Source organism: Mus caroli, chromosome 7, assembly GCF_900094665.2.
Source record: "Mus caroli chromosome 7, CAROLI_EIJ_v1.1, whole genome shotgun sequence".
Lineage (NCBI taxonomy): Eukaryota > Metazoa > Chordata > Mammalia > Rodentia > Muridae > Mus > Mus caroli.
In genome coordinates, this window is record NC_034576.1 from 112,655,460 (window position 1) to 112,678,238 (window position 22,779).

The window sequence follows — 22,779 nt, forward strand, 5'->3', positions numbered from 1 at the left end:
GGCCCCCAATGGAGGAGCTAGAGAAAGTACCCAAGGAGCTAAAGGGATCTGCAACCCTATAGGTGGAACAACAATATGAACTAACCAGTACCTCCCGGAGCTCGTGTCTCTAGCTGCATATGTATCAGAAGATGACCTAGTTGGCCATCAGTGGAAAGAGAGGCCCACTGGTCTTGCAAGCTTTATATGCCTAAGTACAGCGGAACACCAGGGTCAAGAAGTGGGAATGGGGGGGGGGACATGGGGAACTTTTGGGATAGCATTGGAAATGTAAATGAAGAAAATACCTAATTAAAAGAAAAAAAAAGAAAAAGAAAGACAGTCCTTAGACCTGCCTCTTTTTTTATTAGATATTTTCTTTATATACATTTCTTTTTTATTAGATATTTTCTTTATATACATTTCAAATGCTATCCCCAAAGTTCCCTATACCCTCCCTCCGCCTTGCTCCTCTACCCACCCACTCCCACTTCTTGGCCCTGGCATTCCCCTGTACTGGGACATATAAAGTTTGCAATACCAAGGGGCCTCTTTTCCCTGAGATCGCCGACTAGGCCATCTTCTGCTACAAATGCAGCTAGAGATATGCACTCACTAATAAGTGGATATTAACCCAGAAACATAGAACATCCAAGATACAATTTGCAAAACACAAGAAAATCAAGAAGAGGCAAGACCAATGGGTGGATACTTCATTCCTCCTTAGAATAGGGAACAAAATACCCATGAAAGGAGTTACAGAGACAAAGTTTGGCGATAAGATTAAAGGATGGACTATCTAGAGACTACCCAACCTGGGGATACATCGCATAATCAGACACCAAACCCAGACACTATTGCATATGCCAGAAAGATTTTGCTGAAGGGATCCTGTTATAGCTGTCTCGTATGAAGTTATGCCAGTGCCTGGCAAACACAGGAGTGGATGCTCATAGTCAGCTATTGGATGTATCACAGGGCCCCCAATGGAGGAGCTAGAGAAAGTACCCAAGGAGCTGAAGGGGTCTGCAACCCTATAGGAGGAACAACATTATGAACTAACCTCCAGACTTGCCTCTTTTTCTTGGTCTCACTGAACATGAGTTGGAAGAGGTGAAGTCTCAAAATGGAGCGTCATGAGCCAAGGGACTCAGAACAGTTGAGGAAGCCTTTTATTGGTGGTCTGAGCTTTGAAACTACGGATGATAGCTTAAGAGAACATTTTGAGGAATGAGGCACACTCACTAAAGTTTGCAGTAATGAGTGATCCCTAAACAAAACATTCTAAGGGCTTTGGTTTTATGACCAACTTTTGTGTTGAAGAGATGGATGCTGCAATGTGTGCTCAGCCACACACAAGGTTGATGGGGATGTGGAGAACCAGAGAGCTGTTTCTAGGGAGGATTCTGTAAAGCTGAGTATCCATTTAACAGTGAAGAAAAAAATGGTGGTTAATAGATACAGAACAAAATTTCAAAGAAGAATCTCTCTTCTTTGAAACGTGTGGCAAGATTGAAACCATAGAGGTTATGGAGACAGGCAGAGTGGGAAAAGAGGATTTGCTTTTGTAACTTTTGATGATTATGATATGATAGATAAAATTGTTGTTCAGAAACATCACACTATTTGAGGGCAGAACTGTGAAGTGAAAAAGGCCCTTTCTTCTTTTTTTTTTTGTAAATTAGGTATTTATTTCATTTACATTTCCAATGCTATCCCAAAAGTCCCACACACCCTCCCACACCCACTCCTCCACCTACCCACTCCCACCTCTTGGCCCTGGCGTTCCCCTGTACTGAGGCATATAAGGTCTGGACGACCAATGGGCCTCTCTTTCCACTGATGCCCGACCAGGCCATCTTCTGATACATATGCAGCTAGAGACATGAGCTCTGGGGGGCGGGGTACTGGTTAGTTCATAATGTTGTTCCACCTATAGGGTTGCAGATCCCCCCAGCTCCCTGGGTACTTCTTCCAGCTCCTCCATGGGGGCCCTGTGATCCATCCACTAGCTGACTGTGAGTATCCACTTCTGTGTTTGCTAGGCCCTGGCATAGTCTCACAAGAGACAGCTATATCAGGGTCCTTTCAGCAAAATCTTGCTAGTGTATGCAATGGTGTCAGCGTTTGGAGGCTGATAAAATGGCCCTTTCTAAACAAGAGATGCAGTCAGCTGAGTCACAGAGACATTATAGAGGTAGATCTGACAACTTCATGGGTCGTGGAGGAAACTCTGGTGGAAGAGGCGGCTATGGTGGTGGAGGTGGTGGCGATGGTAGATATAATGGATTTGGAGGTGATGGTGGCAACTAGGGTGGTGTTCCTGGTTACAGGAGTAGAGGAGGTTATGGAGGTGGTAGGCCGGGTCATGAGAACCAAGCTGGTGGATGTGGTGGTGGTAGAGGAGGCTATGATGGTTACAATGAAGGAGGTGCTGGTGGGAACTATAATGACTTTGGAAATTACAGTGGGTAAAGCAATCAAATTATGGACCCATTAAGAGGGGCAGTTTTGATGGGAGTCTTGAGGCAGTATCAATGGGAGTGGCTATGGATCTGGTGGTAGAAGTGGTGGATATGGTAGCAGAAGGTTTTAAAACACAGCATAAAAGACTGTCATGGCTACAGTTTGAAAAAAGTGCAGCTATTGATTGATGCAATATAGTGTCAATTAGATGTACATTCCTGAGGACTTTTGTCTATTGTAGCCTTTTCTTTTCATTACAATCAGGCATATTACCCAGTAAACTGTGATAGTGGCACTGGGAATAAATAATAAAGAAATTTTTAATTTAAAAAAAGGAAGAAAGACAGTCCGAAAAAAGAGGAGAATGCATTTACAAATAGGATATCTGGTAAGGGAATCACCTAAAAACTATTGAAAATTCTAGTAATTCAATAATAAATAGCTCAAATTAAAACTTGACAAAGACTATTTATTTGAAGAAAGAACTCATGATGTAGCCCTGGATGCCCTAAAACTTTCTACGTAGACCAGGCTGGCCTCAAACTCAGAGAATTACCAGTCTTCGTTCCCTGGCTGCTGAGGCTAAAGGTGATGCCACAGTAGCCAGCATTATAGACATTAACAGAAGATGCAGACAAGGCAACAAAGAGCTGCTTAGTACTCTGGTGCTGGGAGATGTCACACCCTCGTGTGACATTGGTATTAGAGTGTAATGTAGGGCACCTTCTATGGAAAAGAGAGCCAGCTCCTTAAAACAGAGTATTCTTAGGAATGTACTCAAGAGAAATGAAAGTATATTTACACAAAAGTTACATATCAATGTTCATAGCAACATTATTAATAAAACTCCTGAAACAAAACCAACTCAAATGTCCATCTCCTCATGAATAATTTTAAAAAGGTCAAATGTACATGCATTTCCCCTTACTGTTGAACATTATTCATTCACAAAAACCAATGGCATAATTACATATGCTACCATAAAAACTTTGAAAACATTATTCTAGATGAACAGGCCTGTCACAGAGGCACACATGGTACATAACTGCATTTATACAAATGTCCACAATAGGCAAACTCATAAAACCAGGAAGGAGATTCCTCTCCAACCCGGAGAGAAGGTAGTTCTAGACGGAAGAAGGAAATCATTGAGAACAGGTACAAAAGAGCAATGGCTTAAGAAAATGTTCTTCAACTAAAGCGTGATGCTAGAGTAAACTGTAAGTTACTGCAAAGTTGCTGCACTGTATACCCATAGCAGGACTTTCAGTATGTGAAGTACAAAAACAATACTTTAAGCTCAATAAATTGTTTTAAGAAAGAAACAGGTTTTACAGTTCCAGTGGTCAGATAATTATCACGTTTTATGAGAGGAAGGGTGGATGAAGTAGTTTCTGTTGATAATACTTTGATTGTAGTTTATGAGCTTGTTCATTTTATAAAATTAGATGCTTTTCATTGATATGTCTTGTATTTAATTAGGACACATGGTTGGTTTTCAGATAGAATCTCATTTTGAGAGAGAGAGATTCTAGGTGGGTGTTGTGTTCCCTAGGTAGCTCAGTCTGGCCTAAAGCTTGAGTCAATCTTCCTGCCTTAGCCTCCCAAGTGTTGGGATTATAGGAATATGTCACTTCCTGACTCATAAAAGGTTCACTTTTAAAACAAGCAATGTGTGCGCGCGCATGCACACATACACGCATATACACAGAGAGGAGGACACACATGCACACATGGATGCATGCACACATGCACATACATACCAACGGGTGGACCTGCTGGCACTACACATTTCTTTTCTATTCGTGTAGCAGGAGGTGCATTCTGGTTCTTAGCAAGATTTTCCTGTATTAGTTCTTGAACCCGGGCTTCATTAATCTTTGGGAAAGGAAGAATATGAACTCTCAAGTGGGATCCTTCTGTTGGACGTGGAACTTTCTGGAATGCCATATGAGGGTTTGGATTCTCCTGTAACATCAGACAGAAAAAAAATTATCCAAGTTAACATATTTAACATAACTTTGTTAAAATAGGAAGAAACAAGAGCACAGAGGGACACACTAAAATCAAACAGGTGTGTACATTCATATACATGCCAAAGTATACAGAATACCAGGTTCTTTCTCCAAGCTCTCCAGCAGCATCTCAGACAGTTGGTTGTCTTCTTCTGTGGATAGATAGGCACCTTGCTTTGGTTTTAGATCTGGTTGCATCTCCTCACCTTTTAATTATGCAAATACCCCAATGCTTGATCCTTGGGCCTCTATTCTACTGACACGTAACTCCTTTAGAGATTACTTCCAGTTTGTTAGCTCTTTATCAAAAAGACATCAATGATTCAATGCTCTCAATCTGAATGTTCTCTCCAATTCTATAGTTCTCTATTTAACTATGTACAACAAAGTATTTCCACTAAGATTTTAAAATAACAATGCCATCTATTTAGAAATCTATTTTACTTAGTTGATCACTGAATACATATTTTGGTCATCTCTAACCCCTCTTTCTAACATACAATTATCCATTTTTCTATAAACCTTGTGGACTTCACTGTCAAGAGTAGATTTATAATCTGCCTACATCTCCTTTTAGTTCAAGTTAACAGCTCTCAGACCATCCAGTACAACTGGTCTCCCTGACTCTGCCCTTTTCCATCTCTCAACAGTAAAGTCAGTGATCTCATTAAAATATGACAAATCACCACACAATCTTGTTCATTCAAGTAGCCCCTTCACCAGAGTAAAACCCAAAGTTAGTAATGAGACTGCAAGATGTAGCATTTCTATTCAACTATAATTTACATGCATCGATTCGAAGCTCACAGGCTCTCCTGTTGCTGCCTTAAGACCTTGGCACACAGCTGTTCCCTTGGTCTGATATGCTTCTCTGCTTCCTCTGGAGTTGCAGTTCTTATATACATCTTTTATGGACACTTTACCAAAATTATACTGTCTCCCTTGATACATCCCTTATTTTCTTTATATTTTTTCTCTTTAATATGTGAAACCTTTCTACATACTATGATTTATCTATTGTCCAGCCTCGTCTCTCTAAAATGAAGCACCACAAAAGCAGATGTTTTGGGCTGGTGAGATGGCTCAGTGGGTAAGAGCACCCGACCGCTCTTCCGAAGGTCAGGAGTTCAAATCCCAGCAACCACATGGTGGCTCACAACCATCTGTAATGAGATCTGACGCCCTCTTCTGGAGTGTCTGAGGACAGCTACAGTGAACTTACATACATTAAATAAGTAAATAAATAAATAAATAAATAAATAAAATCGTTTAAAAAAAAGCAGATGTTTTGCTTGGTTTAAAAGGTATTTTTAAATTAACAATTTTAAACATTTAATTTTTCTTCATAACTATGCATATGTGTGCCTGTGTGCATACACACACTTGTTAGAGCTGCCGGCCAGCCGGCGGAGGCAGAGGAGGGCACTGACTATTCTGGAGCTGCACTTCTAGGTGTTAATGAGTTGTCTGATGGATCCTGAAAATCGAACCTCTGGGCCGTCTCTCCAGCCCCATTTTAAAAAGTTAGTGTTTTATTTTGTGTTTTTGCTTTATTTGTCTTATACCTATTGCAGGAAAAAAATAGGCATGCAGAAGGCACTAAACTACTTTCTACACACTCTATCAAGTATGATATGTTTGACATACATCAAAATGTAATAATTTAGTTAATTGAAAGTTTCTGGGGTAGGAGATTGAACGCAGGGCTTTCTATATGCTTCCGCTGAGCTATACCCTAACCCCATCAGCTAATATTTTTAAATACTCTTAGGGCCTGTGTGAAACTTTATCTACCATCAGTTTAAGGAGGATTCTATTTCAAATCCTGAGCAGAGTGGAATTCATGTATTCTATAAAGTTCTCTAGGGAAGGCTGCTTTACAACTGTTCTTAGACCACTTCTAGCATTTATTATCCTTCTGCCACCAGAAAATTCCTTATTTCCACTGAACCTATGCTATTCATGGTGTAGACTAAACTCATTTGTATCCTATAACATGCTCTTGTTAGTTAAAACTGGTCAACTGTCACCATCTATTAGAACTGTCCCCCAAAATTCTTTCTGGCTATATGGCTCAAATCCAGGAAAAAAAAAGGTGGATTAGGGCAGAGGATACAGTTAGCATTTCTCGGGACACAATGGAAATGAGACCGTTTGAAGTGTCAAAACACTAGATTTTGATTCATATACTGTTCCATATGAGATGCTAGACAAATAACTTACCTAAGATAAATAATCAGCTTATGTTTATGCCTAGAATGAACACAGACATCAGCATCTGTGGTCCCTGGGATTCACTTCTTTAAGATGCTTTCATCATTAGGTATGACTTCTATCCACATTCTTTTTTTTTTTTTTTTTTTTTTTTGGTTTTTCGAGACAGGGTTTCTCTGTGTAGCCCTGGCTGTCCTGGCACTCACTTTGTAGACCAGGCTGGCCTCGAACTCAGAAATCCGCCTGCCTCTGCCTCCCAAGTGCTGGGATTAAAGGCGTGCGCCACCACGCCCGGCCTATCCACATTCTTAAAATCCATATCTTAATTATCAATTTTCTAAAATATAGTGGATATACTTTCTCCAGAGTGGAGAGATAATTCATATGGACCTTGAATCTCAAATCCTCTAAAGTAAATATTATTTCTATTTAGACTGATTTTTGTAGCAATTAAAAAAAAAACCCTTCTTTGTACTTTATTTTAAATGAAGTAAATAGTCACCATGACAAGGTTTTAAGACTTTTTGTATATATGTATACATATATATGTTCATATGTGTGTCAAGTGAAGTGTGTGTGAAGGTCTGAGGAAAGTTTGGGGTGTTGGTCCTCACTTTCTATCTTGTTTCAGATAAGCTCTATTTTGTTCTCTACTGTGTAGGTTAGGCTAGTTTGCTTGCAAGCTTCTGGCATTTCTCCCATCTCTACATTCCACCTCCCCACTGAGTACACTGAAATAAATTATGGACATGGACACTACTGGGTCTTGTTTTAACATGAACTCTGGGGATCTGAACTCAGGATGTCAGGTTCACATGGCTTTATCCACTGGGCCATATAGGGCCTCCTCATTTTAACAACTTCTAAAACATAAAAACATTTAAAGTAGAAACTACTTAGCATCTCTGTTACCTGCTGTTCTAGCAATGACTAAGGTCATTTAGGAAAATAAAGGTTACATGCAGTACTTCTAGTCAAAATCTGTAATGTGGCATGTTTATCCTTACAGTGAAAAACAAAGACCCATAAAAAGTCAAGGGAGCCCAGAAGAACATTATAGCTTGGATCTTACATGCCCCCCAGTGATCCATATGCTAGGTTTCGTCATCAGCCATCGGTGCTGTTGGGAATGCTAAAATCCTTAGGAGTTAAGGCCTGGTGGAAAGAAGTTGTACCGCAAAGTATGTACCCTGAATGGGGATATTGGCCCCTTCCTGTCTCTGTTTCTTAGCCACATTGAGATGAACGGCCTCTTCTATTAAGTACACTCATCATAATGAGCTATGTCACCAAGTCCAAAATATCAGGGTTCAGCAGCTTTTCCTTAAAGTCTCTGAACCATAGAGTCAACATTAATCTTTCATCCTTGTAAGTTAATTGTTTCAGGCATTTTTTTTTTTTCTAGTACTATACAGACTAACGGAGAGAAAATGGCTGAGTCAAGGTTTCAGATGTATGTAACCTTATATAGCCTATGACTAAATGGACAAGGATTAAATGGACAAGCTGAATATACAGCCCAGAAACAAGATTAGACATGAAAACATGATAAAACTAGGTAGCATTACAATTCAGCAGCAAATTTAGGTAATCCAGTGAGTACATTGAGGTACTTTTAGTTTATGTTCTCTGGTTTCAGAATGCTTGGTGCTCACATCCAAGCCTGAGCATTTCATCAGTAGGTGTGATCTGGGACAGGATGACTCGCTCACCCTCATATGTACTGACGATAATACAGAACTTATCACAGACGTCTTGTGATTGCTGTTACCACTATACACATGCCAGGATCAATCTAAGGCTATTTTCTAAAAGTCTAAAAAACATCTATTTTAAAAACAGTTCTCTATTACATGTTTTTTTGTATGATACCGTATGCTTAAAATGAAATGCACTCCTTTCCTTTCTAATATTGCAATACTGACAATGTATATGTTAGTAATAGCGATTGCACTTGCAGTAAAAGAAGCAGCATGTTTACACATACATCACTTCTTAAAAGATATTGCGCATTAACAGTGTTCCTATAAACAAATCAGAAAACCTGTGAACCAAATCTATATAATAAGCATTTGAAAACCCCATGTTAAAAGTTCAAAGGTGAGCCTACCTGTAGTTGCAGATACATTCTACAGTAAAATGTAGACCTTAGATAGATTTGCTAATTTATGACACACTGTGTTTATCTGATGCAAATCTATTTGGTTTCCTAGCTGCTGTGTCTGTGCACTACTGCCCTCTAATGGGCAGCACGTTAAGTGTAGAAGACTGTATGTTTCACCTGAAACTGCTGCATGCCAGTAGAACTTGTGTGAAACAAGCAGCAAGGAAAGGAAGCTCAAGCTAGGACTTGCTGCGTTCACAAGGGTCTTAGACATATCTACTCTGACTTCTCATATCAATGGGTTTCGACTGGTTCCTTAGGTTCCTGATTTCATTAAAAATTGTAATCCAGTTTTATTTCTGAAACAAGGAAATCTGTTACTTTCTAACAGTCCAAGCCAACAAACAAATTTTTACTTGACATCAGAGAAATGTAAATTTAAATATAAAGTAATAACCAAAGACTCAGACAACTTAACACAGTGACATAAAAACAATTTTGTGCAAGTCCACCAGGATGAACAGCTAAGAAAGTCTGGCTAAGTTCAGCCCTTTCCCTGGGAGTAAATTTTAAGTTTTGATGCTGCTTTTCAGGGGTTGTCTCTGTAATCCTGCTATAACTCACATATGGAGAGGCTCACTGTTTTTCTCAGATTTAAAAAAAATTACCAACTTATATACATGTGGTCAGGAAACATCAATTTTTTTTCTTTCTTTGTCAGACTAAATGAGGGTGTGCTCAGGATTTATAGAAAAGAAGGTCAAACATACATGTCAAATAAAGGCAAAAGAAAACAAAACAAAAATCTTAAGACTTACTGGAAATCTAAAGTAGCCCATAGCCACACTAACAATAACAATGAAACAATAAATATTCTACACTAACAATAACAATGAAACAATAAATATTCTACACTAACAATAACAATGAAACAATAANCAATAACAATGAAACAATAAATATTCTACACTAACAATAACAATGAAACAATAAATATTCTACACTAACAATAACAATGAAACAATAAATATTCTTTGTTAGAGGTTACTAAATATTCTAGATTAGTTCGGATATTTAAGATTGTTTTAATATCCACCACTCATAGCTACTACTCTGAGGAATAGCACAAATCTCCCCAAATGTAGCTGAAGACATTATTATCACTTATGTAAATCACTCTTGAGCTGCCTGACAGTAGATGACACTGATGGAATGTGATAGTCTCAATTTTCTAGCTTTATTAACTTTTTAGAGGCCACTGAGATGCATCATGGTCTCCTAACATTAACGCCTTTGTGTGGAGGCTTTTCCCAGCTAATGTGCTGAACGGTGTCACTTTTATTAGATGTGATTATTCATGTTGACACTACTGGCATTTAAACTTGACACTTCTTTGTTTAGGGCAGATGTGGGTGCTTTCATGCACTGTGAAATATTTGGAAGCATCACTGACCTGTATTTACTAGCGTGATAGCACAGCCTCTCTAGCTGTGATAACGAAAAGTGTTTTTTGATATTGCCCAATATGATAATGTCTCTAAGTAGAGTAGGGAAGGTTTAGTGTTTGGAGAATCAATACTTTAATGACTCCAAAGAAAGAGTCTCTATTATTACCTAATTACTTTTATTATAGATATTAAGGCAGCATTTGCATATAATGATTATATAACATTATATACATTCACTTGCCTGCTGAAATTAAAATAGTCACAAAGACTATTTTACAAAAAGTACTGCACACTTTTGAGAACGACTGCAAGAAAAACAAAGAAGCAAAAAATAAGTTAAGATCCTGAGTGTTGTTTAAGACAGAAAGCAAATGGAACTCTCATACACTACAGGTGGGAATACAAAATAATACAGACACATAGGAAAACAATCAGCAGGTTTTAAATAAAGTTAAATGTTGTGTTACCATATACCCTGGTATCTGAGTCCTAAGGATTTACCTAAGAGAAATAAAGTTTGCATTTATGTAAATACCTGTATAAATGTTTAGGATATTCATTATTGCCAAAACTGTTATTCAGCAAGTCAGAGAAATAAAACTTAGGCAATCTATGCAAGTGGAACGCTACTCACTTGTGAGAGGTACCATCTCCATCTCTATGTAACCATGGATAAACTCGAAATTCACTATATTAAGAGGATGAAGGCAAATTCAAAACAAGTGAATTCTTGAAAGACAAAGCTATAGAGATAGAAAACAGATCACTCACTGGTTACCAAGGGCTTGAGGTGGTAGAAAGATGTGACTCCACTATCACTTAATATGATGCTGGGGGCATCATGCACTTGTCAAAATCTGTAGATGGGTGCACTCAAGATTCTGCTCCATGTAAAGCCAATTGCAAAAATTGACTTATCATGAATAAGCAAATCAGTGAGAGGAGTTTATGCTTTGAGTTAAAGGGTCTTACTTTAACTGGTTTTCTAGTTCTTTAAAATGAAATTTCCTAAAATTCGTATCTTGATTATTCTGGCATTTAATTATGAGGTCTTGTATACGGTCTTGTATGAAGTCTGCAATCACAATACCTTAGGACAGGGTGCCTACGTAGGAAAACAGCTCATGCAAATACTGAAAGGCAGAGGGCAGCCTTCAGTAGTGCCAGCTGGGCACACAGGAGAAGTTGTGTAGAGGTGAACACATTATCTCTGTGGCAGAAACCCTGCCAGAGCTGGTGTGAGTCATCTCAAAGGCTTTGTTTTCTCCTCTATTCCGTATTTCCAAGGTTCTGAAGTCACCAATAATTTTCTTAGGTATTTAAGAAGTTCCAGGAATCAAGAAAAGCAGCTAAATCTAGTTCAATTCATAGAACCCCCATTCCTGAAACCTCACTAAAGGACAAATTATAGGAGCGATGTGAAGAAACTGGAAAGTGAACATCTCTTTGAAATCCTGAACTGGGATGTGAAGACAGGCTAGACATATACCACACTTAAATGTAGCCGAGTATTTACAAACATTTGAATAGAATCACCATTTTTCAATTCTAAAACAAGAATAATCAAACTAAAATTATATGGTTGGCTCCTGCGTACCACAGGGGAATTTCAGAAGTGTGACTTTGACATAGTAGTGAAACTGGCTTTCATGTAAAAATAAAAATATGTGGATTACTTTCCACACATTGACAGGATTCCTCTTTATATTTTCAATTTCCTTCATGACCCAAAAAAGTAACTTTATCACATGGTCTTGTTTTTTTTTAATTTACTAAAAAAATTTATACATGATTTTCAGTGTTTGAGAGAAAATTGACGGAAAAAGTTTGCAGTATTTGACATGTATTTGCATGCACAAAATAAAATTATTTGTCCACCTTAAAAAAAAAAGAAATGTTGGGGTTGTCACAAACTTCAAAATATTACAACTAGAAGGAATGGTGACAATAAATCATGATATTCTCAGATTTTCAATCATCATGTTTGTGTATCTTTTCTGGAAGATATTAGGAGAATCATGTGCCTAAAATATGCACATCATTAGTAAATACTTCATAAATACACAATGGATGGGGGGATTCAATTAAATTAAATGGAATTGAATTAGATTTTTAAAAAAAGCTTAATAAAGACTCATGAAATGTAAAGTGCATTTTGAAAAGTCTTAACAAAGAAGGAAATTTTTATTTTACATAATAATGCAATGTTTCATTATGATCACTTTAAAAACTGACAGTTTTGATTTACATTCACTTTTATGTATGTATAATTACTAGCTATTAATTTTATTGTTCTTTTCTTTATAAAATGGTAAATATAAAGTATGTATCATAACATTTAAGTTATGAGATAGTAAGAAGCAACTATTTATTTTGTTTTTTTTGCATTAAAGTATCTTGGCGCAATCCTTGTAGACAGTTGATCCTCACAAACAAACTAATTATCAGAACCCTAATCTCGCTCATCTTACTAGCTATAACATTTGTCCTTATATAGTCTTTAAAAAAAGATCAAAGAAGTAAACAGCTATTTCTTCTTTAAAAAGTTATCAGTCCTATTGGACTTGTTTGATTAAATTGATACCTACCTGGCATTCTGTATATCTTTGAAATGCATCAATAAATCATTTCTACCTAGAGAATAAACTACTTCTTAATCTTCAATTTCCTCATTCATTTAACACCAGCCATCTCTTATAGCACAGGGACATTGTCAAGCACAGGGTCACTGCCAAGTGAGAAAGTCTGTTAAAACACTGTCGTAAAGTGTGATAGAAACATTGCTACTTTTTTTGTTGTTGTTTTTCTGAGACAGAATTTTTCTGGCTGTCCTGGAACTCACTTTGTAGATCCATCTAGGGCCTCTGCCTCCTGAGTGCTGGGACTAAAGATGTCACCAGCACTGTCTGGTTGATTATTACTTTTCTTGGACTAAATGGAATCAATATGATCGAGTACATTTAGGAATTCGACAGAGTTCATAAATTTAAACTCTGGATTCTTTCATTTAATAGCTACATGATTCTGAGTCCACTATAACCTCAGGAAATGGGTATTCTGAGTCTCCTTAAGTGGGTGCTACAGGATGACAGATAATGTATGCTAAGTGGTTTATGCTATGCCGTTTATTTAAACTCTTGAAAAATCAATTATGACTGAAAAATGAGATACGTTTAGGACTATGACATATTGCTTCTTGGGAAAGGAACTAATTATAAAGGACAGTCTAGTGAAGTATTACTGTGTTGAATAATTAAACTAGAAAATTATGTTTTTCCAGGACCAAGCATGCTGTGCCTAATTTCTTCCTGTGTTAATTTCTGTTCTTTTGTTATTAGGCAAAATATACTGTCAAATTTGATAATAAAAGTAATTACAGAAACAAACCAAGAATATTTAATTATATTGCCTAACTTATATGGGGACAGTTCAGAAAAGAGAGACCATTTGTTTTAATATGAATCTTTCTAAAAGAATTCTCTCTCTTAAAGGAAGGTCTGACCTCAAATGTAGAACTTGAGCATAACTGAGTGGAATATGGGGAATACCTTGGAAGTATAGTGGATACAGAGCATGCACAAGGCTCTGGGTTCAGTCCTCAACACATGCACACAAGCATTTACATACAAGCAAAGAAAATAATTCAGTAATATGTAATAAGGTATTTAGTATTTCTGCTTTTAACTTACTGGTCCTCAGATTTCAAATGAATGTGACAAAGCAGTGACTAATGTCTCACTGTTAGGTCACTGGCCTTGTCAAAGAGCTAGATTAAACAATACGCATTGGGGCCAGGGCACTAATATCAAGTTCTTCTTCACTCTAATTCCTTAAAACAACTTCCCTCTGCGTTTCTTCAGAGGTGCCACATTCCCCACTTGATTTATGTTTAACAGAGGAACCACAAACTTCTCAAGAAGGAGTGGCCAGCACTCACTGAGCACAAAACCACTATTCCTTAAGCATGTAGCCTCCCTGCCAGCCTAAGAACTCAGGTGGTTAGTTCACTTCATCCTGATCTTTTAAATTACAACACTTCTTCTGTCCAGAGTGCATTTTCATCTTTTGAGTTTCTGTGGTTCACTTGCCGGTTTTCTTTCCTTCTTCAGCTTACTTCATTACCTCATTAATTCAAAACAACAGAGCTCAGACGACAGGCACGAGGAGCTCAGATGAACTCTGCTGAGGCAGAGCACACCCTCAGTGCTGTCTAAGTACTTCTGATTACCAGTGTATTTACACTTTCTCTATTAAACATGACACCCAGAAGAAAACTCACGATGAGGAAAAAGATTCATGGAGAAAAAAAATGTGGCCAAGACATTTTCATGATACAGTGACCGATAAAAAAATGTGATGCATTCTGACCCACAGAAGCAAGTGTGACATCTTGGCACTGGTTATCCAGAGCACAGGTATTACTGCGAGAATGCTGGAGTGTCTCAGTTCTGAAAACGAAATGTTTCATTAATGCTTTTAAATAGACTAAATACACTTACATTTCTGAATAGTTGCTCAGCAAGTTCTCTGATGTGCTTTGTCATCTTCAGTGGATTATTTTCTTCAACTTTAATTCTTTCTACTTCAAAAGCTACCAACTTGGAAAAAGAATCAGATGGCAATAATCAGTACCGAAATATGTTGAATTTAAAAACTGGTATTTTCATACAATATGCAAACTAAGAGCCATATAAACTATGTTATTTCAAAGTAATTTATTTAGATTTGTACTGGGTTTCACCTCTACCCATGGATTCCAGGTGGCCCCTACTAAGTAACTCTTGGGGAACAATCATCTATGTAGTGCAGAGGCCTACAGGCCTCACTCATGATAATTTACTTGGAAATTTCAGAAGGTGTGAAAGTCTCTAGATGTTTCCTTAACTTAGAAATATGAACAAACAATTCATGTTGTGCTGCCTGGACTCTATGGACGGTATGACCGGGGTTCATATTCTTCACCTCTAAATCAAGGCGGAAGAGCACGATGACCTTTAGACTCCATTTAGTTCTCCACTGCTACATATGGAGTCTGTCTCTATTAAGTAATTTGCTAAGGCAATCATGTGGCCGTGTATACTTCCTAAAGAGGACAGGCATGAAAAGAAGTTTAGGAAAGTAAACAGGTGAAAAGGGAAGGAAAAGTTTCTTCCTTCTAGAAACCAACAGATGAATCAAAGGTGGCAGGACTATGGGTTACCGCCCTGTGCCAGTATTCGGAAGACTGTCATACCAAGAAAGGCAGATTTGCCTTTCATTCCTAAGGCACCTATTTGATGACCGTGTCAGCCTCAGACAAGCACAGTGGATCTGCCTATTAAAGCTCTGTAGAACCCAAGTGATACAGGAAACAGAGTTTTCCAAGTAGCAAATGTTATTTCCCTATAAAAGTATGTTCTCATGTAAGCAGACAAAGAGAGAAGAGAAATCATTAAGTCTCATGTTGAAAGCAATCAACCCAACTTTCTTGCCAGAGGTTAGCAAGGAAAATGTGGGTAAAAAACAAAAATGCACATAAACTATCGTTGCTATTAATAAAGTTGTAGAGACCAGCAGATGAGTTAGCAAAGGTCTTTAGCAAGCACCTTAGTTTAACTATATAAGCCATCAACCAGTGAGAACTTAATTGGGAACATAATGGTTGATGTTCGTATGATCAAAGGCCGGTTACACTATTATTTAGGGAAGTGACTATGAAGAACTGTATGAATCAGGGTAGTGCGCCGCACACCCACATGTGCTGGTTACTAAGTGACGCATTTAGTCTTCATCTTCAGAACAGACGCTCTGCTTCCCTTTCCTTACCTGTGAGTAACTATCTTTACAAAGAATAAAAGATCCATCTCTGAAAAAAAAGATCTTTCTTCCTATAGGATAAGCCATCAGTGGTAAAAGGTAACAAAGTCTTCCTTTACGTTCCAGGGGTGACTTTTTTGGGTGGACATGAGGAACTTTAAAATCTATTGGGTTCAATAGATGTTTCAAAACTAATGTTTCAAAAACTAAAATATAAATTCCATCCACTTTCCTGATCCCCATAATGTACTGCTGTAGATATACAACTAAATGATAAATGAAAATGTGTATTTAAAAAAAGAGAAAACACAATAATTGTAAAATAGTATCCTCATCATATAGTCTATTTCTCCCTTTATGTGACCAAATCCTTAAAAAGATAAAGACTACCTATGTATCTCACATATTTCTACTAAGGTAGCTAGAAAATGGTAATTATTGACTAGTAGGAGTGCTATAAATTTAAATTATGGCTTTATGACATTGATGGACTAAATGTAACTGCAATTTAGAGTTACACAAATCTGTGCATAAAGTTACAGTGAGCTGCAGACTGAGAAGCACTAAACAACTGTATTTGAACACGTTTTATTTATAGAAGTGCTATCCAATTTTGAAAAAGATCTAACTATTAATCTTAGTTCTTAAAAGTTTTTTATGTATTTCTAAAACATTCTATAGTTTTCTAATTTTTCTAATTAACACTATAATTATCAACATTTGATATACATAATATTTAAATTAATGTTTAAAAATTTGAGTAAATGTTAAAAAACTTGTTTTTCCTTTAAACTCTTAGTCATTGATAAGAACTATACCTCATCAAAGAGATCACAGGCTCTATAGGGAGGTCCTCTTTCTGAAACAAAACCTGCAAATGCCATTCCATTGAGCACTTTAGTGAGGAAATCATTCTCAACCAAGCCACGCTGCCCCAAGAAAGCTGTCTGTGAAGAAAAAAATGCGAAATGATAACTTATCACTCGGAGATAGCCAAGTTGTGAGAATTAAAAATAGAAAGGTTGAAGATTGGTTGAATGACTTTACGTGTAACTAAACACTGTCATGAAATATATTTCTCCCAAAAGGACAAGAGGAAAAAAAATCAAGTATTAATTTTTAACTAATGCTTGATTAATACTTTAATATGAGAAAAATCAATTTTGAGCTTATATATTCTGAAGGAAAATATTATACCAGCTCTATTTGTCACATAACACAGAGACTTTAAGGACATTCAAAAATTAATTCAATACACATGGCTAATAGTGCGGTCCTATGAAATGAGTCCACTTGACAGACAGCCTGGCTCTGTGCCTTACCTTGTGAAAGTGTATCACAGGCTCGGCATGGATCCGGATAAGCTGGAGGCATGACCTGTATCCTTGGAACAGTTGTGCAAATAACCTAAGGAAAACTGCTCGAACTTCTTTATCCTGAAAATGCAAAGCAAAACATACAAGTGACTCAATTTAAAAACCAAATTAAAGGAGATGGAAGGAAGAAAGTCTGAGTGGGCAAGTGTGCCACGCTGCCCAGCTTGTCGCTCGTCTTCCCAGGCAGCAGGCACAGGTCCCCTGAGAGCCTACGTTGCGGTGAAATGGGTTTGTTCTTTCTACTGAACTGAAGAGAATTGGATTCCAGAGCATACACTTTTCTTCCAGAGGAAAAATGAGTAGCATAGTCTCCTATTTTACTATGTCATAGAAAGAAATACATGCCAAGGCCTTTATTTTATAACTGCAAAAAAAAAATTGGTTTTATGAATATAATAAAAGGGAAAAACTCTCAAAAGATTACATTTTAAAGGCTTATGAAATTCTTTCAACATTTATCCAAATTATAAAAATCTGTTCTTATTCTAATGAAATATGATTACATGCACAGCAGGAATAAGGCTCTGGTTTGATATATAGCACAATAAGAAGAGAAGAATCCAAATTCTTATGCTAGGGAGTGTTCCGGGCTATAACTAAGGCTCTGATGTCTTTGCTGTCCTTACTTTCACCCCCTAAAGAAAAAAAAAAATCAAATCCCCTCTCCTAGGACAGAACATTGCCCTAAACCTTCTAAAGGCACTTCTAACCCAGCTATTCCAGCAAACCTAGACTTAAAAGTACAGTACTCTTTAAAAGCACCAAATTTGAACATTAAATTTCTTACCAGCATTTTTGAGTGGGATAAAGCTGTTCGTGGAGGAGGGAAGGCATGATCTGCTACTTCCAAATCCGGGTGCAAGATCTAAAGTATACAAGTTTATTATATAAGATATCTAGGATTAATAAGACCTACTTCTTAGTTTCTTTGGGACATTAAGTGAATGATCTGTGTATGAATTAGATTATATTTCCACTATGAAATATGAATTAGATTATATTTCCACTATGAGATAAAAATTGATACAGTTTCACATAAAATGTTATGGAACAATCTTTAAGATAAAATACTAGATTTTAAAAAAAATAGAAAGACCTCCTAAAAGCTTGGGCACTCAAGGGTTAAGAGCACTTGCTAACTTTTGCAGATAACTAAGATTCAGTTCGTAGCAACCACATGATAGTTCATAACTATTTGTAACTCCAGTTCCAGGGGCTTTTACACCTTATTCTGATTGGCACATATGTGACATGTAGATAAAATACCCATACATATGAAATAAAATAAGCATTACAAAAAATGCCAACTAGAAAAATTCATGTAATATTGCCTCACATATTTGAATATAAAAGAAAGCAAACCTTGAACAAACAAATAAATGTACACACAGATAAACATGCATCTAAGTGAGAAGAGTTCTCAAAGGTCATATACCAAATCATAAAAGATGAGTCACCCTGGGTACCAGCCTGTTGGGAGCAGTGCTATACATCTATGGTGCTACTTCTTAAAAGAGGTTTAGTTTACATCTTGTAATATAAACACTAAACAGATGACATAAAACAGAGAACTGAGAAGTAAGCCCACACAACCTCAACCACCTCAGTTTAGACAGAAGTGTCAAAAACATGTAGTATAGAAAAGACAACCTCCTTAACAAATGGTTCTAGAAAAATGATATACAAATGTCAGGGAATGAGTCTAGATGCTCCCCCCATCCTATAAAAAAAATAAAAATGAACTAAAAATCTTAACATAAGACCCTAAAGTGAACTGGTAGAAGAAAACATGAAAAAAACTTCAAGATCTATTCACAGGCACAAAGTTCTTCTGAAAAGGGCTCTAATGGTTCAGGAGAACTGATTAATGATACTACAGAAAACAAAACCATGAGCAGAAAGAAGAGTTAGCCAATAGAATTAGAGAAAACTTTTGCCAACTACATGTCAAATTAGGAGGTCATATCTCAAATATAAAAATAACTCAAAATGTTAAACGCCAATAAACCAAATCATCCAATCAACAAATGGGTTAGTGAAAAATTCAAACAGCTAATAAATGTTTGAAAAAGAATCAGCACCATGCCTAGCAATCGGAGAAACACAAATTAAAGCCATATTGAGATCCCATCTCCCTCAATGGCAAAGTGACTGCCAGCAAGACAAGAAATGGCAGCAAATGCTGGCAAGGATGTGGGTAAGGAAGAGCTTCAAACACTACTGCAAAGAGTGCAAACCGGCGCAGTCTCCATGAAGTTCATCAGAAAAATGAAATAACAAAGCAAACAGAAAGCCACCATCTGACTTATCTACACCACTCTTGGTACTATCCACACACAAGAATCTAAATCAGCAAACCACAGAAATACTTGAACACCTATGTTTAGTTCAGCACTAGGCACAATAACAAAGATATGCAATCAGTCCTGATGCCTACCAATGAATGAACAACAAAAAATGTGTTCTGCAGTATGCAGTTTAATGACTGTAAAGAAGAGTTGAATCATTTTATTTTAAGGAAAAATGAATAGAACTGGATATCTCCATGCTAAAGTATAGTAAGTAAAATGCAGACAGACAAATGGCATATATTCTTCTCATAAGTGTAATCCAGATTATTTATATATTTGCTAAATAATTACAAATGAATAATTATTTATATAGTTGCTAAATGACTACAAAGGAGTTTAAATACTATAAGAATTCTAGAAACATTAAATTTCTTCAATGACTCAAATATGACTTTTTCAGCTACTGATATATCCATATGCAATCAACCCAATTATATAGTTAACGTATTTCTGTAAAATTATTCACCTTTTGAAATGTAGTATTATCTGAGATACTATATTTGGAATCTCAAGTCTTTCCATAATTTAAAATATGCATTATAAGAAACCAATAACTATCCTTGCCATGCCTTAATTTGCCATGCTTTAAAGGCACGCGTTCATCTCTCTACGAAATAAAACATCCTATGAAGTCTAGAGTATAGCCCTTTTGAAGTGATATGATTTGCTCAATGGCATCAAGTTGCAGAATGGAAACTGAGTCCTATATTGGTTTCTTTCCCATTCTGACACATTTTGTATTTCAGATTACAAAATGTGTTAGGAAACATTGGGATTTTCTAAAAAATCTCCCTTTTATAGATAACCATGACAAAAAACATATGGACTAACATAAAGTAGAATGTTTGCTGAGAATAAAATCTTTCCTGTAACTGTATACTTTAAGCTTCTATTTAAGGAAGAAAACAAAAAATTTTCAACAGCCTAGACTAGAGCATTAATTTTATAAAGACCTTAATTCTACTAACATCCTCAAAAAGAATGTAGAATTCTTTGGAACTCGCTTTGTAAACCAGGCTGGCCTCCAGAACTCAAGAGATCCTCTTGCCTCTGCCTCCTTAGTGCTGAGATTAAAGGCAGAGTTTTATTTTCACAATATTTGGTATATAATATCTACTGTATAAATATACTGAATGAGAAACAAATATTCTTTATATAACTATCTACTAAATGAAGGATCTTCCTCTAAAGACTACATAAGAATTTGTTTCAAACATAGGACTCTAAAAATAATTACACTCTAATGGGGTATGGTGGTATATAACTTTAATCCCAACACCTGGAGGGCAGAGGTAGGTGAGACCAAGGTCAGCCTGGTCTACGTAGTAAGTGCCAAACCTACACAGAGACAGCACTTCTCAACATAATGTGTGAGTGTCTATGTGTAAACATGTATACATGTTTACATGTTACACACACACACAGTTATAGACAATGTTTTTTTTTTTAATTCCAGTTATCTTAATTTCAGGTTTAAATCAAGAAGAATTACCATGAACAAAGAGTCATACCAGAGAAAGTGCTGATTGAGTCTGATGAAGAAGAGGCTCCGGGAGGGATGAGAGGTGAATGCATTCAGGAATTTTAATAGTGCCTCCATCCAAATCTGCTATGATTACATCTAACTAAAAAAGAATTTTAAAATTAACCACAATTCATAAAATACATTTGTTTTTAAGCAAATTGAGAAAGAGGTTCACAGTAAGAGTTCTTAATTACACAACATGTCCCAACTCCCTTGGAATTTGGGTATTGTACAAGAGTACCCTTCTGCCAGTGGGAGATGAAAAAATGATATGGGCACTCCTGTGCTTCAGAAGAGGAGAGCTGTAAGGTTCTTCTATGTCTTCTTCTGTCTTTCCATAGGAAGGAACTATGAACTGGCAGCAGCCTAGCATTAGTCATCCCAATGATGACACTACTTGAGGGGACTGTAATAGAGAAAACATAAGGAAGGAGGCCTGGATGGTAAAGGATGCCATGGAGCAAACGACGCCGACACATTGAGGAATTTCTACAAGGTGCTGTGTGTTAATGGTACAATTCCATGTTAACTGAGCTAGTGCATTTGCATTCCATATGAATCAAAACACAGAGCAATACGTGTGAAACAATTACTGTTGAGATGTAAAGCCTAGCTTGGGAGTGGTGATGCACATCTTTAATTCTAGGACTTGGGAGGCAGAAGGATGAGTTCTAGGCCACTCTTAGCTATGTGACGAGTACAAGTTTGTGATAAACCTGTGATACGTTAGATTCTGTCTCAAAAAACCAAGACTAAAACAAACAAAAACAACACCCCAAGCCTGATTTGTGGCATTCTAAAAGGTCATATCTAAAAATAACTTACATAAATAACAGAAGATTTTGGTAATGTGATTATAATTCATTCTAATCTTTTCATTAAAATGTGAAGAAACCTACAACTGTCAACATTTGGTTTGTCCTATCTCTATCTTTAGTACTACTAAAATAATTTACAAATTGTATGGGGCCTACTTTTTAATAAACATGCTTATTAGCTTACATATTTTAATATGATGATACTGGAGTTAAAAAGCACTAGATAGATCTGAAACACAATGTTAGGAGAACAGATTGGTATACATGTGGAGGTCTTCTTTGATCCCTCAGTAGTGTCAATGACATCTCTGATGTGGTTCCAGCTGCAGTTGCTCTGTGAGGCACACTGAAGCTTCCTTTTTACTGACGTTTAGGCCAGCAGCAGCCTTACAAAGTCTTGTGGATCACAGATATCATGCAACAAAATTCTTTTGGTAAAGAACTTTTCTTATACTCCATGAAAAGTGCCATGTGGTGTGCTCCCTGCACTTGAGGCACAGAGCTTCTGAACACAACACCTCATCTCACACCAGGACCCACCCCCTCCACCATCTCACACCAGGAAACCCACACCCTCCACCATCTCACACCAGGAACCCACCCACTCCACCATCTCACACCAGGAGCCCCACCCACTCCACCATCTCACACCAGGAACCCCACCCCCTCCACCATCTCACACCAGGA

At 37.0% G+C, this 22,779-nt stretch overlaps 1 protein-coding gene across 5 annotated transcripts in view; it reads right to left on the bottom strand.

Moving 5' to 3' along the window:
- Sbf2 (SET binding factor 2) overlaps nt 1-22,779 on the bottom strand; it is a 355,852-nt gene that overhangs the window by 117,245 nt on the left and 215,828 nt on the right. For all 5 annotated transcript variants that reach the window (XM_029479589.1, XM_021166298.1, XM_029479590.1 and 2 more), the window contains exons 9-14: nt 21,261-21,374; nt 18,186-18,263; nt 17,345-17,458; nt 16,841-16,969; nt 14,726-14,824; nt 4,209-4,413 (exon numbers count right to left, since the gene is read on the bottom strand). In XM_029479589.1, coding sequence (XP_029335449.1) covers nt 4,209-4,413; nt 14,726-14,824; nt 16,841-16,969; nt 17,345-17,458; nt 18,186-18,263; nt 21,261-21,374 — 739 coding nt within the window. The remainder of the gene's footprint in view (nt 1-4,208; nt 4,414-14,725; nt 14,825-16,840; nt 16,970-17,344; nt 17,459-18,185; nt 18,264-21,260; nt 21,375-22,779) is intronic.